General features: G+C 32.9%; 1 protein-coding gene across 2 annotated transcripts in view; it reads left to right on the top strand.

The window, feature by feature from the left end:
• The window catches only part of LOC124354171 (intraflagellar transport protein 172 homolog), a 94,539-nt gene that overhangs the window by 1,314 nt on the left and 75,180 nt on the right, over positions 1-18,045 (top strand). For both annotated transcript variants that reach the window (XM_046804433.1, XM_046804434.1), the window contains exons 2-5: positions 8,885-9,028; positions 9,761-9,873; positions 10,278-10,463; positions 13,606-13,696. In XM_046804433.1, coding sequence (XP_046660389.1) covers positions 8,885-9,028; positions 9,761-9,873; positions 10,278-10,463; positions 13,606-13,696 — 534 coding nt within the window. The remainder of the gene's footprint in view (positions 1-8,884; positions 9,029-9,760; positions 9,874-10,277; positions 10,464-13,605; positions 13,697-18,045) is intronic.

Genomic DNA, 18,045 nt, shown 5'->3' with positions numbered 1-18,045 from the left:
TGTCGAACCGTGTTAAGTTGTAGGTATTTCAAATGATAGTAGTTGTATAGTTCAGCTACTGAATGTTTTTATGTCTAGAAAAAGAATAATTTAATGATTAATTAAATAATATTTAATGTTTAAAAATCAAAGCAGTGTGAAACTTTGTTACTTAACGCTATTGTAAAGGACAAAATTAACGTCTCTGACAGCTTGTGACACAAATAACCCATATTCATCGCCATTTTACTTGCGGCTATTGCTAAAAAACCACACTAAAATTTTGAATTAATATTGTTATTTAATACATTATAAAAACTGGAAATAATTGTAAATAATTACTATAAGAACGTTTTTGTATTTGATAGTTGGGGTATTTCGAACTGATAATTTGGTTGACTTATTCAATTGTTGTAGTCAGCATGTATTATACTGCAGACACTTAGATGCTGTTTTTACGGCAATCAAAAATGATTGAAAATTATTCTAAATATAAATTGAATAGAATAATTAAGGAATGTTGATTTGATTTGTTAGAATCAGATGTTATTACATCACAATTAGGTTAAAATCGTATAACATTTCTCTATTATGAATATTCAAATTATTTTGTATATTCATAATGAGGAAAGGTAGATCTGAATTCTTCTCCCTGCAAAAACAAATAATGGCTCTGGCACTGGAGATGACTCTAAACGGAGAACTCTATTGTCCATAAGTTAGTGATAAACTACATTTTCTTAATTCAGGAGGAAACAGCCTACTAATACTTCTTTTCAAATTGATTCTTAATAAAATTGGCGATGGCAGGGCTAATATTAATATATTATTGTAATAAATAAGTAAAAGTGTTATTTGCTTCTTTAAAAAGAGACAACAGTTATGTCCATCACTAAAAGTTTCTCCTTTTAGGGGTTATTTGATATGGTGTAGAATTGAATAGAATTCTTTTATTGCAGAAGACAACATGTATTGCATTGAAACAGTCAACTGATAATATTGATAGCCACCATTCATTCGACTCAACCATTTGCCAATTTTCCAATTCCAGTCCCAGCTCCAGTGTCCATCTGCCAAATGGGTGGCTCCCCAGTTATATTCCAAAATCTCACTGATACTATAAAATGAGTCAATTACTATACGTTGCAGGCGAGTTTTTATCACTTTAAGTGTGGGGCATATTTGATTGAATCTGGCAACCTGTTAATGAAGTAAACACCTGCTTATGAGAGCAAGTATTAAAAAACTATTGTTCTATGTCTCACATTTCAGAAGTTTTCTCTGCCGGTAGTCTCATACCTATGATGTCTTGGTCTCTGGTCAAGGCGCTTTTAGACATACAATACAATGTGGTTTTTAATATATACAGTATGGTCTGGATAGTGCTTTAACAGTTGTAGGGGTTTTAAAGCCTCTGCACGACTCTGGGTTTTAATTTTGCAATGATTCGAAAAACTTTTTTTCTGAAGCTCTCATGAAGTCTGTGTTTGGACATGCTCCTCAAAACGCTACACCAGAGGTGTGGGTAAATGAGGCGTGTGTACATTGTCATCAGCACCTGAATCGGGTAGTATTTAGCTAAAAATCTCAATACATAAATGCCTGAGAATAACATTGGTACAAACAGGATTCCATGTCAACCCTTGATTCAGGTGTATACCAAGGAATTTTATTGAAAGGATCTCTTCAGCATGAAGTCTGACAACATTACAACAGGGCCCAATGTGAGTCTGTAGGGCGCAAAGAAAAATCCAAAACAGTTGATTTTGCAAAATTTGTTGTTAGAATTGCGTTATTTGTTGACAGATAAATGGTCTTCTTTTTTGTAAATTGGGGTTACTTTGGAAAATCTTTTGGAAAGGGGGGAAAACTTCGCTCTTCCTCATTGGTAGGTGCCAAAGTCATTGAGGCTAGTGAAATCTGTCTTTGTGTGCAATACTCCTGGAGATAATATGGCCACGGGCTGTGTCCATCAGCAACAGACGCAAAGATTCTATTAAACTTATTAGCAACCTTGACCTCATTATTCTCAATTTTGATTTTGATTGGTTTGTATTCTCTACTGTTATTGTTAATGATGTCCCAAACAGGTTTAGAAACGTTTGTAATGTTTTGAATTGATTTTGAGACATCATAGTCTTTGCAGCTTGGTTCATCTTTTTCTAAATTGTCTTGTAAATTTAGAAAAAATCTTTGAAATTATTAATTTGTTGATTTTTGTAAATTTGTAAGTAAAACTTGAGTTTGTCTTTTAAAATTGATAAATGATATTTTTGTTGCTTGTTCCTTTGGAGGAAAGTTTTTTGTGAGCAGTATTTGTTAATGTGATAATTGAAACAATCGTTAAATGTTTGAAACTGCTCCTCAGTTGAACGAGAAAAATTCAGAAAATAACACTTTTCTTTTGGATGGAAATGTTTGAGGAGAGTGATGTTTTCTGGCCTTGTGTCTCTTACGATTTGATAATTTAGGGCTCCCTTTGAATCTGATTTCCACTTATTTTTAACCTCTGGGCCATAGTGGTCGGATATTACTGTGTGAACACAGACATTTGGAATGTTGGAGATGACATTGTCAATGATCATTTGTATTGTGTTTATCACTCATGTTGGAGGCTTGACAAGCAACTGAAGACCAAACAGCCTTAAAAGATTATGTAAATGTTTTGTAGATGGGTGGTTGTGGTTCAAAGTGTTGATGGGTTGTGGTCACCCATCAAGATGAATTATTTATTGTTTTTTGGTTAGGTCTATCAGTAAAGTTTCGAGATTTGAGTAAAAGATGTCTTCAGTTCCATTGCAAAACCTGTAGATGCCAATGATGGTTAACTTTGAGTTGTCAGTTTAAATTGTTTATCCCGATAGCTTCAAAAAATTTTCTTGACTGTTTTTTGACAGAGAATGGTGAATAGGTAAAATGTTGTCTAAGAAAGATTGCCATACCTCCTCTTTTGAAGATTGTTAGCAGAATGCAGAAGCCAGTTTAAAAATTTCAAGTTTCCATAGACTGATGTTAGTGCTGTTAAACCAGTTTTTGGTAACAACAAGAACATCAGTTTGAATTCATCACAACTAATGATAATTTAACATGGAACTACCATACACTTATAAAAGATTGTTCAGAGTAATTTTTTTGCTTGGACATAGAATAAACTATATACCTGAAAACTGTGTAAAATCTGCATAAGATCCATTTTTCAGTTTATAATCAGGTATGGTCTAATTGTATGGTGGTAGTAGCAATACAATTAATGACATCCTCATCCTACAAAAGGAGGCTATCAGAGTAATAATAGAAGTACAGACACCGGGCCATTGCAAATTGCTTTTTATTAACTAGAGTTACAAACTATTATTAATTTATATATTTTTGACCCAACATCATACATCCTGAAAAATATTCCATCTCTCATTTTTAGCAGCAACATACATATCTATAATACTAGAAATAGGAATAATATTGTAATAGAGTATTGTAGGCGTAATAAAAACAAATACAGTCATGTGCTAACTTCTCAAAAAGTTTACAACAAATTAAAAAATGTAATTCAGAAGTACCCAACAAAACTTTTTACTGTTAAACTGTATGGCTGGTTGCTAAAAATATATTTTATGATCTTTTAAGATTTTCAGCATTCCAAACATAAATTTCTAGAGTGTTTGGTTTTGTACTTTATATTTATCATTTAATCTTCTGTTTTGTAAAACAGTACTTTTTAAATTGGAGTGTGTTTTAACATTTTAAGTTAATATTATAAACATATTGAATTAGAACATTGTTTTGATTCTGTCTTTTTTATGTGTACATGACTTTGTCAATGCTTCCTGTAAAATTACAATAAAATATTATTATTATAAGAAGTAGCACAGTGGTGCATGAACAATGAACCTTCTTATTAACCAGCAAGGTCAGCAACAGCTTTCCAACACTTTTCATGTTTCTTATTTTCTAAGAACTGTCTGGTAGTCAGTACTAAAATATGAAAGAAATTGAGTGCAATCCAGTAATTGCTCAGAATTACTCGAGTGTCAAACTGGTAGGTTCTTAGAGTTACCAAGATGGCATTACAATGCTCACTATTAGCATTCTTATATTTGCTGTATAGTAGACCTCTCAATCATTTGGTTTGTATAAATCTGTGTTTCAACATATCAGCATATTTTTTATTTACAACTATAATATCAAAATCAGTTGGTATTTATTAGAAAATCATATTCTATAGTATTGTTGTAGACCTGCATTTTTAACTTATTTTTATACCATAAAGATCTACTAAGGAACCCATGTATTTTATTTTAACAGTAATTCATTCTGGTAGCTGAGCAATTTTTACATATACAATAAAACTTATGCAAATGTATAAATATCATGCACAACAAGTACAATAGCAAGGAAGTAAAGTATAGCTAATTTATGAAATAAAGTGCAAACTACAAAATATGATAATCACAGAGATTGTCAATAATTTTATGTCTACAACAGTAATAAATTTTGAACTCCCATTCAATTTAAATTCTAATATAATATAATATCTTATGAAAATAATAAAATAAATCTTTTAACAACATATAAAACTTTTAACAACAAGATAAACAGTTTTATTTAACAGTAATAGAAAATGATTGTATTAATAAAGGATACTATGTAAAACGTACATACAGCAAAATCAAGTGTGCTCACACAGAAGTGTCAGGAATTTCTTTCTTGCCAGAAGATAATTTGTCAAGGATGTCAACACATCTAGAGACATATTACCTAAGCAGAGGAACCAAGCAATAGGGCTGTTAGCATTATATAAAGTAGATCTTTAAATGTGGCTGAAGAGAGCTCTGGATCGAGTAACACTAGGAATCTTGATGTCCATTTTGCAGTGGGGTTTCTTGATTGTGCAGAATACCCATATCAGCAATATCACTTTGGAGTTCTAGAGTGATGAAGTGTAAGTACACACAGCATAGTCACCAGTCATAGCTTCATGTTACTGGTATACATATTCCAAATGCAAGTTGAAGGAATCTTTTCCTCATAGAGTCCAAGTACAATTTGTCAGTAGTAGTATGAGATGACCAAACAAGAGAAGCATATTCAAGCCCCTGCTGCACCAGCAGGGTTAGCCTGAGATTTTAATTTAACCCAGGATATAAGACCTTACATTGGCAACCCCCATTTTCACTACCCCCACCAACATACCACCTATTTATATAGTACGAAAAATTAACTATGGTGGAGGGGTGATGAGAGAGAAAGATGGTAGTTTGGTAGGGGGTAGTGAAAATGGGGGATGGCAATGTAAGGTATATATATATTATATATTTTATAACAAATGTCTGCTCCATAATTACCACACCTCCAAACTTCCTAATGTGTTTTTAAAACCTATTTATGGTATTGTTACATAGGGTGGAATATCTGCTACAAACCTTTTAACGAATCCTCATTGTGCAATAAATCTTATGCAGGCCTCCACCATTAGGAAATCTGTAAAGATTATTATAAATCCCTGAAGATCCTGTTGTCTCACTCTATATTCATGACGTGGTAATGTGTGGTGTGCTGGTGGGGAGGATTTTCAAAAAAACAGGCATCTACAATGCTACAATACAAGAAAAACTCTTCAATCTTTCAACACATCACTTGAGACTAAACCTAAAATTTACATAAAATACACCTACTTCCACTTCAAAATGATTGCAGGACTCCATCATATACTAAATTATAAGTGCTCCCTCTAAAAAATTTACGGATTCAGACTTAAGCATTCCTCCAGACTGGCCTAAATTAGTTAAAATGCTACTAAAATATGTGGAGCATAGAGATTCAAATTATTTCATTGGTTCTTACAAAAAAATTCCCTGTCTGATTTTAGGCCCCAAAACACTGTCCTTTTCAACAAAGTCCAATTACTCTAAAGTGGATCAAAAGGCAGAAAACTTTTCCAATAATCATCACTTGTCTCATGATTTAAATTAATATGCTTGTCATCCCTCTATTCAGCAGGAAGTTGTGTTTGAAGATATGGATAACATTATTTTATTCAATGGATTTTTAAAGAGAAATGTGCAGTTTTACTATTATTTACTGCCAGACTATTTGCATCAAACCATTCTATAGACGAGCCGCTTTGAAAGCGATCTGTGCGAAGATTTCTTGCACATAGGGGGAGGGAGGAGCAGGATGTTGACCACGCCTACCGCCACCCCCTCTTACACTGCTAGATCTATTTCCTTTACAAGACACTAGTGGGAACCGAGTGCTTTCCTTCCCAGCATTGGTGTTTTGGAGCATCACGCTATGTTTTGTTATTCTTGTTCAGGAATAACAAATATAATTTATGTTAAGAGTATTTTAACAAATATTTATTGTTAACAGCTGTGTTATTATTACTGAGTTTGTAAAACAGCTGTTATGTAATACATACTCTAGGAGTGATAAAGTGGAGACTGAGGAGTGATTGGTAAGGAATGTGGAGGGGGAAAAGACTCCACCCTTTTTCTTCCTTTCCACCTCTCTCTTTCTCTCTCACTCTCACTCCCCCCCACACTGTTCACTTAACAGGTAGGTCTCTTTCAAAGCAGCTCATCTATAAAACAGTTTTCATGGAATGTTCTTCAACTCTCAGAATTCTTGTGTCTATATTAAAATTTAAAGGAGTAGTAAATCTGCAAACAATATGGTATACAATACCAGGTACAAATGGTACAATATGGTTACCAGGTACATTATAAGAAAAATCATTAACTGCAGCAACAAACAAACAAGGGTTGTCTTTGGAGACAGAACCCTGGGAATCACCTATGTGAACATTTCTAAAATTTGATTTTTTTTTTTCAATAAACAACTATTTGTTCCCTGTCAGATAAGTAAGATGGTAACAATTGTAGTTCTTTATTTTTAAAACTATAATTACTGAGTTTTTGCAGGAATAATTCTTGATTAATACAGTCAAAAGCTTTACTTAAACCTATTAGTATTGCTGATTGTCAAAACTTTTTTTTCAAAATTTAATACACATTTGTCGATTTTTTTCTATTGCTGTTATTGTATTTAAATTCTTAAGAAGGTATATTGCTCTTTGCATACAACCATGCTAATGTTCACAACCTTGCTGTTAATGCAAATGTTGAGTTCAGTTCCATTTCACCTTTCGCTTAGTGCAACGTCTGAAATCTGACATTGTCACAGACTTGACAAATCTTGGAATCTGGAGTCCTCATTTATTTGAAGAGGTAAAAAAATAATGGTGATGAAGAGATTGAACATGACAGAATGAAGTTTTTGCATTATTTCAACATCAGAGGTGCCTAGACCATTAAAAGGTCAGTCTGGATTACCCAGCAACTATCCAGAGTAACCTAGATGAAGAGGTGTTATCCTTGTCTCATCAGATGCACAATTCAGTGCACTATAACGTTTTAGACACAATCCCTAAGCACGGTGGAACAACTGAGTTTTCTTCACATAACTTAAGTATGGTAGTAAGGGTTGATACAATCAGAATCTTGAGCTTAGCTCCATTTCATCTTCCAGTGCAGCTGACAAAGATCAGGTTGTGTAGTATTGATTTTAATTTGCCCAACGTGATCCCAGCCATGTGATAAAATTCAAAGTGTATTAGATTGATTAGGTGTCCCACGTTGTTGTCTTAATTCAAGTAAAAAGTTACGGTGTATTGCCCAAGTTGGCGATGCCACATTACAAAGTTTTAAAGGTGGGTTTTACTCTACTTCAGCAATAATCAAACAAATGTCCAATTTAAGTTAACGAAAATGAAAGTATTGAACTACATTACATGTCATGGTTCAATTCACAGTGAAGTTAAGATAACCCGAGCCATGTGGTCCATTATAAAGTATTTAAAACCAGTGTCATTGAGTTTGTTGATCATTTCTCTCAACTGTAAATAATTGTTTGTACTTATTATATAATTTTATTTTAGATAAATTTATAATATGATTGAAAAGTAATTTCAATGATGTCCAGTCACTAAAACACTGTGCTCACCAATATATCATGTCGAGGTTAATAACTTCTCTCGTTTCATTTCAAATTTGTATATTTGAAAATTAAACATCATTTCACTCACAAATCTCACTTGCTTTGATTTGTAATAAAATTCAACATAATTTATGAAAACACATGCTTCTTTTATTGAGAGGCTAATGCATGTCCTTTCATATTCCCAGCTGTGACCAGAAGAAGGAAGAAGGTTGAGAAATCTACTACAACCGTCCTGGGCTAACATACCGGAGTCCACATACCGGAAGTCTTCAGCTCTTTAGCCTCCAACCCAAACTAATGTTTTACTTTGGTATTAGTTATTGTAGCCAATAGATTTCAAATTTCTTTATTGCTTATCATAATCAAATACCTCAAACTGATTTGAGTATGAAATTAATCAATTGTTTGTTTTATTAATTATTTTGGATTTATATGTGAAGAAAAACATAACATCTGTTTTGTTTTATCAGCTGTTTGTAGTACACATCAATTTCCACTTACCTATCTTGCCGCAAACTATTTGGAATTTAAATTTGACTGATGTTGATGATCAGTTTCCCAGCATCTTTACACTGGATGGCTGCTGGGTAATCAACAAACCTCTTTTGTATTCAGGGTGTCTCTGATATCAAAACGATGCAGAGTTGTTTTTTTAACATTATGTTCACTGAATTTTTTATCTTGCCTGAGCCTTTCTAAGGTTCATCAACCAAGAAGGTAAATCAGAAGGTAGATGCTACATAGTGGCATTACAATAATTTTTCGAACTTTTTTAAAGTGTGCACTGTTATAACGTGTTAAAATTTACCTTTGTTTTGCACTGAGAACAAAAGAAGTTTGTTACTGATATTGAAAACAAATAGTAACATGTCCAAACTTCCATATTTTGAAGGTGTACACTTTGTAGGAGGGACCAGCCCGGATAATGGCCATAGCTTGGTCGCCCAACAATTTAAAACTTGCTGTTTGCAATGCTGATCGAGTGATCGTGCTGTTTGATGAAAAAGGAGAGAAGCGGGACAAGTTTCCTACAAAACCATCAGATTCCAAGGTATTCATTCAATTGTACTCTATTGCCAGTCTTGTAATTTATATTGCACACTGTCAAAGTATGCATGTCTTGTAGCATCTCCATGTGGTCGTCTGAAAGAAAATAACACTAAAAAATTACTACAGGGAGTTAAAAAAAGTGTAATCACTCAAAATAGGCTAATCAGATGGGAGTAATAGTATTTCTAGTGGGTAGGTAACAAAATATGTCTATAAGTAGCTTTAGAGAAGGTGGGAAATTTAATTAATTTTATCATTCTTTGTAAGGATAAGTGGAGGTTAGTTAACATGAGAATGAAGAGTTTGGAAAACTTAATGAAGTTAGTTAGTTAGTTAAAATATTTAATAACTATGAAAGTGCATTATCAGAAGAACAGCTTTCTCAAGAGACTACTAGGAACTGTATCTACTTATATACATGCATTATGAACTAAGTTTAATGTTCAACTAAATATGCTGTATTCTTCAAGTACCATACCAGCCAGTGTAGGAGATTAAACTCTACTACTAAAACTGTCCTGGCTAAGACGAACTGATAGACTACATTTGTCCATCTTATCACTTAATTTAGAGTCTGAACAATTTGTAAAAACTGAGTGCTTATTAAGTATGAGAAAATTATATTATATAATTATGTTCACAAACACCATACAGTGATTGTATTACAATGATGAAAAGTACATTATTTTAATATTTTTAAATTTTAATTAGTACTTTGAATGTTGTGTTAAAGAATGGAAGAAAAAGTTACGTTGTCAAAGGATTGGCGTTTTCTCCTGACTCAACCAAACTAGCTGTCGGCCAGTCAGATAACATCATCTTTATTTACAAATTGGGTGAGGATTGGTAAGTGATTATTCTCATCGGCCGACTAAGTTTTTATTTATGGTTACGTGTGATATCATACAGGATGTAAATAAAACATCCTCTGCCTCCATTTTAATATTGTCAATTCGTTTAAATGCAATAAAACACTTTTTCAACTGTTCATTGGACTACTTGATGTTTGTTTCAAAGTATTTTATGGTTTTTATCTCTTACCTCTATATTGGAGGTTTATTTTCTTAAGCAAAACTGTCAAATCTACTCTTTATTTTAGATCGTTTATTGGGACTATTGGTGAAAAAAATGAGATGGTTGAAGCATGGATTCCATATACAGTAAATCAATAGGGAAAGTTTTCCATTTGAGCGATTTTATTAAAATTCCAACGGTACTTGTTTCAACAAAATCAGTCATTATATTTTCAGGGGTGACAAGAAGGTGATATGTAACAAGTTCATACAGCAGTACCCTGTCACTTGCTTGGTGTGGCTGACAGAGGGACCAGTGGTCTACGGACAGATGGACGGCAAGGTGCGGGCTGCCCACGTCAAGGCCAACAAGTCCCAGACGCTCTATGCCACAAACTCTTATGTTGTGGCACTATCTACTAAGTAAACACTTTCTCTTTATTTTGCTGCTTTAAATTGGTGATAAATAACAATAATTTAAATTCAAATACATTAGGCCCTCAATGGTTTCTCTGCCATTTTATCCTCCAGTTATTTGATAAAATACGTTATAAAAACTGCTTATTTTTAAACCTTGTCAGCATAGTATAGTTTTACAATAGAACACAATTTCTTAATCCATGTGGATTTTGTTTCAAAGCAGATAAAATGGTAAGAGGGAAGAACATAGTCTGAGACATTTCTGATGTAACTGAAGCTATCATAGCTGGTCAGGTTTCTTAGTTTCAAGACAACAGTAAAGATAACTAAGCTCAAGCCACCAAACTTTCCTGAAACAAAATTCATAGATGTGGGTATAGACAAATGGTGATGTGCCTGTGCCGTTACATCGATAACCGCATGCAAGGACATGTTTGGATAAGCTTGCACCGCCTCTTTCAATACAAAAAAAAAATTTGTCTAAAGGCAAGCTTGCTCTTACCTCCAGAGAGCAGTGACACAGTAACGTGATTACTGGCGTAAGTTTATTTATTTATGTTTTGTTCTTGTTTATCAGTTCTCATGATCAATACTTAATTATTACTCATAGCTGCAATCCAATGAAAAAGGACAATAAGGGATATAACTTCAAAGTTGCATAGCAGCAGATTCCTCATATTAATAAGGATCTTGTCCTAGAAAATTTGAGGATATTCCCTATCTTCTACTCCGTAACATATTCATCTACGCACTTCCCCCTAAATGGCTCAGAATATAACAATAAAAATGTTAAAATCCGTTTCAAGAAAAAATATCCTCATTTTCTGAAGATTCCGTTGCAACTGTACCTGGAAGTGTTCACTTGCCCATAATGTGACCACAGGCCTAGTTCAGGCATCTTGGCCAAGCGTGCACTTGTTTAAAATTAATAACTGGTTGAACAAATTAAACTAAAAGAGCAATATGTTACATATTATTATAGGAATAATTCAAAACGGATAGTGTAACTGATCCTAGAAAAAATTGTATACAAAGAAATTTTTTGTTTAGGCGAAACCCAATTCTGTGCTTAATTTCAAGATCTAACAGTCTTCTGCGCCATCCAGTATCCAGTAGTTTCACATTTGTTTCAATCTTCATTCTTCTTTTTTTACATTTCTATCTCTTTCTTCTCTGACTGATTGTAAATTTTATTAGTATATTTAGCCTCTAAAATTCTTATTTATCAATGTGTTGAGGCCAACCCATCTTCTATCAGCTTTTTTACACTACTTCTGTAAAACTTAAATCTTTACCAGGGCTCCGGATTGTATGTTATTGTAGCAACTTTCGATATGGGTAAGCTCACAAAATTGTTCTTTGATATGCTAGTCCAAATTACATTATTTAGCAATTCATTGAAATTTGGCCATAAACAAAACTTGTTAAATAACACTTGAGATGGGTCTCTAAATATAAGCTATATTTGTATAGCTTACAACATGAATAAAGTATTATCAGAATATAGCTGCTAAATAGTACAGTAGCTTCCTACATAAAAGTAACGCTTATAAACTCTTAGCTCATACATGAACAGTAGAAACCTGACTGACAGGGTTTTTTATTTTTCAATGCTAATTATTTGCTGTACATATGTTATATATTAAAATGTTCGGGAAAACTTTAACGATAGAGCCAATTTCCTGATGGAAGGATCTTCTGGAAGTACTTTTGTTCAAAGCGCAAAGATATACCAGCAGGAGGCACTTACTTATGACAAAAATAACTATTGCCCTTCAGACAGAACACACTCTTCAGGCAGCACTTTAATAGATTGGTGCAAGATGTTGAAATAATAATAAAAATAACATTGACAACAATGAGTGAGTAATTTCAGCTGTTGAATGCAGTAATCAGCTGAAAATATAAATAATAAAAGTTTAACTTATTTTCTTTTATTTAATTAAACTCATATAAAGTAAGAAAAATGGTAATAATAAGCATTGATTTTATGTTTAGTGTTGTATTTGGTTACAATAATTATATTTAAAGATCAATTTGGCATAACAACACATATTGAATTCATACAAATTCCACTAAGTGTTAAAATGATAACAATTTGAGATTAATTTCAAGTGCTAAACAACATTAATAGTACTTTGAGTGAGGAGTAGCACTCAGAAAATAATACTCCATTATTATTTGATGTAGATGTAAATTTGTTATTAAAACATTCATCTAAAAGTACCCTATATTTCACTGTTCATATACATTTTTTGTAAATATTATATTTTTGAGTTATTACAGTTTGAAAATTGTGTATGGCCGCAATTTTGAAACCTGAGACGATATCTTTTCAAAACTTTTTTAAAAACAATATGACTATATATGTTTCAAAGTTTGAATATAATATCGCTATCCAATTTAGAGATGAAAAAATTAAATTATGAAGTTTGATAGAGTAATTTATGCACATTCTGTATATTCCTAGTGTTTATGGATATCCTTTATACTGTAGGAGTCTTCTGTGTTGGGCGCATCAAAATAAATAATGAAACCATTAAAACAATCTCTCTTGTTTACAATTGCTGCCATTGCTGAACCAACAGTTGTACCAATGTGGGATTTAGTTGCGCTTATTACTGAAATTTCCCTATTTCTAATAAACCCACTCTCAGTACTACCAGCATGACTTAAGCATATTACATCCTGATGGCAGTTCTTTCTATTATTAGAGAAATAATTGTTAAACAAAATTGTATTTCTTAGTAGCCTACATGGTTATCTTAACAAAGTAATGTTGAAACTTCAATCTGGGATATATGGCATTAGATTAGATAAAATACGGACATGAAGCATCAAGAGTTCTATACTTTGCTCATGTCCATTGCAATAAAGTGTTTGAATTGCCTTGTAGTCTATATCTTAATTCTAATCTGCATAATTGTATAAAAAAATTTCTATACACAAAATTGTATTTAAACCAATCTGGAATCATACCAGATAAAGATGCAGTAGGAAGAATCAGTAACATTATTGTAACTCAAATATAATTTTGTTGTATATTGCAAACAAATTATAAATAATGATTTAATTAAACTAAACTTGTGTTGTAGACTCACTTTGTCCAGAGACATTGTCCAAAACAATAATGGAACTGTTTTAGTATCAGAGGCACAGGGTTCCTGTCTGGACACGTTGATGGAACTATTGTTCGCTACTTTGTTGCTGAGGACAACTCAGGGGCGGAGCAGCAGGTGAGACGGGCTCTAGTCTTCTATGATAAATTTTAATAACAATTCTGATTTATTCTCTGATTAGTTGGTGGAAGTTTCAGTTGTGATGATGATGATATATGAAGGCAATGACTCAGTGGAAAATAATAAATCAAGTAGAATCCACATAAACAGAAGTCAGATATATTTATTAATTTTCATCAAGAAAAGAACAAGTGTCAGAAGATTACACTATGGTCATGGTATGAAATTACTATGATTTTGATATAAAAACTGAAAATGGTTAAAATACATGTCATGGTTTTGTTTTAAAGAAAAATTTTGATTGCAATCTTAAACTCTTTAATTGTATAGTTTTAACTGTTCCTGAGCCAGAGGTCTTTGTCACAATGTTTAAAGCCTTGTGAAAGCGTGTTGGAATGCAGAAAACAATAGTATTTCATCACAGTATTTACAGACTGGGTAGTAAAATTTATAAATTGTACCACATCTTAGATCTAAATAACCCCAATTTAGTTTTACCAATATGAAATATGTGCAATTAAATTGACCCTAGTTATGAGAAAATGTCTGTGTATTGGTGTTTACTGCTCCTTAAATGTGCCTTTTGACAACTCTCTGTGTTATTTAGCTTGTGTACTTGAATTAATACTCACCAATTACAACAGAATCTGCATTTAGGGGATTTCAATGTCAACAGTCAAGAGAGAACACTGTTATGTAAGCTGTTTTCATCTCTGGAAATTTTAAGCATACCACTGCCTCTCTAGTACCTCTACAACTTCCTTTGATTTTGTATGCACAAACCCAAAACAACATGAATTAAGTGTTCTATTAACCAATCTTTGATCATGAAAAGCTTTGTGTCTTGGAAATTCCATTATATGAAAAACTTCTACTACTTCAACTCGAAGGCACTGTAATGAGGACAATGTGTTATACGTGAAAAGCCTTCTTGCACTTCAATCTTGGGGGAGTATGTTTCAAGAAAAAAGCTCAGGGAATGCATACTTTTAATGTGGTAAAGATTTTCACAGTTGCATTGGACATTCAATGAATTAATTTATTCTTATAAGATTTTTTACAAGTAAGTATTAACAAGGTCAATATTGCAGAAAACGCCAAATCTAGATATACTTATAACTACAAATACAAATAAACTATTACATTTGAAATTTATACTTTTTTATAGTTTGATGTACAGTATATTAATGTGTAAAAAACAATATTGTTGAAACAATGCTATCAATTAGTTAAAATGAATTACTTCAATTAAATGACAAGTAAAAAATGTAAAACAATGGCATTAATCAAACATGAAAAACTTAGCCTACCAAACAAAGCCAAGTGATATCCAGAACTTACACGAACAAATTCTAGAAAACGCTCAACTAATTTCTCAGGAGTCAATGTCTAATGGTCTCTGCTATTTACATATGGCTTGCACACTGCCAAACTGCTGAAGGTCAATTATTTGAGCACTTACTACATTGAAGCAGGTAAGAGGTGCACAGCTCATCCCTTTATGTAGTAGCTAATATTTTGTGCATAGTTTTGGTAAGAGGTGTCTTAAGAACATTTTCTAGGTCCCATTACAATGTCAGGAGTTATTTATGTTATTATTAAGATAACATCCCAAACTTAGTGTTGTAATATGTAACATAAACAGCTGAGCATTGTTGGACAGCTGACGTACTTTGGCAGAATCGAGACAGCTTGTATAAGCAGCTGAGCATTGTTGCACAGCTAGTGTACGTTGGCAGTTCTTGCGTTTACAATCTTTTGTAATGTTGTGTTGTGTTTCAAAGTGGTATTGAATAAATGTCGTTACCAACTGATATTCTGGTTTATTTAAATTATTTGGTTTAGAAACGACGATAAAGTAAACTTGATTCAAATATTTTGTAGACAACTTAAGCGACCAACTGCTCAAATTCAACTGAAAGGACAAAGTAAGAAGTGAAAGTCTAAAATGTAAGAGGTTATTTGTCAGCAATATATCTTTTGCTAGGAACGTCGTAGAGATGTTTTATTCATGTCATTGTGTTTTTATTTAATAGACCATTAAAATGAGGTCACAAGATTTAGGGATTGCAATTTGAAAATGTAATGTTACCTCCCTCCTTGTATCCCCCTTTGAAAAGGGAGGAAACTTTTTTTTACCATTAAAAAATCCATAAAAGTATTTTAATAAGTATTGTTAAGGTTGTAAATCGATATCTCAATCCATTTGGAATATATCCAGGCGTATCAGAATTTAATTTACACAATGTATACTTGTATATCTGCATTCAGCATTTAATTAAATAACTGTGCTCAACCTAATATAAGCAAAGATTCAGTAGGATTAGCATTGTTGTTAAACTATGTGTTTAGTTATGATACAACAGAAAACGGACACATCATGTGCAGAGTGAAAGAAAAAAGGACTGATGGAGGAGCACGAGGGGTAAGGCTCGGCAAGAGATTACCTGTGGTGGGGGAAGAGCGAGTACACTCTTGCTCGTGCCTCCACGAGCAGTGTGGCAGGAAGCAAACTGAATGCGCTAGGTGTCTTTAAATATCTACACAGATTCTATATGAATATGTTTTCTACAATTCAAAAAGTGCTAAATTTTAGATATTATTCTTACAGAAGGATTTATATATTTTAAATTCTAAAATACTTCAAATTAATATTTTTTCTACACAATTTTATAGATGTTGGAAAAAATAACTCATGGTTTTCTAAATTAGAAAAAAGGCAATCACTCCAGTCATATTTCATATACCTACTGAAAAATTTGAAGTTCTTATTTTTAGTCGTTTTTTGATGGGCCTGATTTGTGGGGTATCTTGAAGGATTGTAACTATACTCCTAAAACTATAACATAAAAAAATTTACTCAGCCCAAAATCGATTGCACCACATTAAGGCTCAAGAGGACTTCCTGTCAACTGGAAGAGAAGAAGGTAAATTAAATGTCCATCAATATTATTACAATATGAAGCCAAAGACTCTAAAGCACAAGGTAAATGAAAGTTTCCTTGCTAGATTTTAAAATTAATTAAAATCCATCTTAAACATCAACAACAGTGAGAGATTGTCCTCTGATGTAGTCCCAGTTAATTACATAGCAAATGGAAGTTGCAGGATAAATTTGTTAGTGACATTGATAAAAATAAGTGGACATTTTAATACTTTTTTCAGCAATGTCTTACCTATGCTCTTCTTCAGCAAAACAACACATGATCTTATCTGGAAAACCTCCTAAGGAACTAAAAGTGTATTCATTGATCTACTTGAACAAATAATTGACAACGTTGAAGAAGAAAAAACTTATAGAAGTGTCTTTCTTGAACTCAGCAAAGTATTTGACTCTTTGGACCACTGTTTAATATGTCAAAATATCAAATCCCTGGAATATGAGAGATGTGCACTTTTGTGATATTGTGATAAAGATGATATTGTTTTTAACTCCTCCAAGACAAAACTTTGAGTATTAGGAAGGATAAATGGTGAAATTACTGAGCCTTCAGATCTACAAAGTATTGAAGCAACAAATCATATGTGTGATAAATTGCATGAAGATCTCTCGTGGATGCTTCATATTGACAAGCTGTGTTCTGAAGTTATTTTTGCTTTTTTGTATTGAAAAGAATGCAAGTCACAGGCACACCTTATACCCTATTTGAATCTCATATTTTTTATGGGATAGTCCTCTGGGAAAGCTCTTCAATTCACAATCTCAAGAGTCCTTATTGCATAAAAGCACGCTGTGTGGGTCATGGTTGGGCTTCAACCTCATAACAGCTATAGTGAAGCTTTTAAAAATCTTGTCATTCTCGCAGTGGTGTCTACATCATCAATCACTCATGCTGTTTCACAAGGAAACTAGCAGAGTATGAGCTCTATCAATCAATCAACATTTTTTATTGCCATAAAACAAAGATCATTGCCAAAGTCTCATTCCAGCTTTCATTGTAAATATAGCCGTCAGTTATAAATCTTATATTATCTATATCATATGTTACGCAAACATAAACTACAATACTCAAATAGCCAGTATCATTGGGGAATTTAAAATCAAATGTTTAAAATTAATTCGTCGAGTGCATAAAATGGGTCAACAGCCATAAGTAATATTTATTCAAAAATATTGTTTTATTGTACAGGGTGGAGCGCGGAAATTTGCTTTTTTGCACTAAAGGCTGTGGCGGCACTGTTGGTCGAAGAGAGGGGAGAGTGAGCGTGGCTTATAGTGGCTGACGGGAGATTTGTATTCCTCCGCGTTCTAGTTGCCATCATGCAGTGGACACGAGAGGAGAGGTCGTTTTGTGTTGAAGCGTATTTTTCAAATGCCCACACAATCATTGCAGTGCAGCGTGCTT

The sequence above is a fragment of the Homalodisca vitripennis genome, chromosome 2 (genome assembly GCF_021130785.1).
Source record: "Homalodisca vitripennis isolate AUS2020 chromosome 2, UT_GWSS_2.1, whole genome shotgun sequence".
Taxonomy (NCBI): Eukaryota; Metazoa; Arthropoda; class Insecta; order Hemiptera; family Cicadellidae; genus Homalodisca; species Homalodisca vitripennis.
This window is presented reverse-complemented; position numbering and strand designations above follow the sequence as displayed.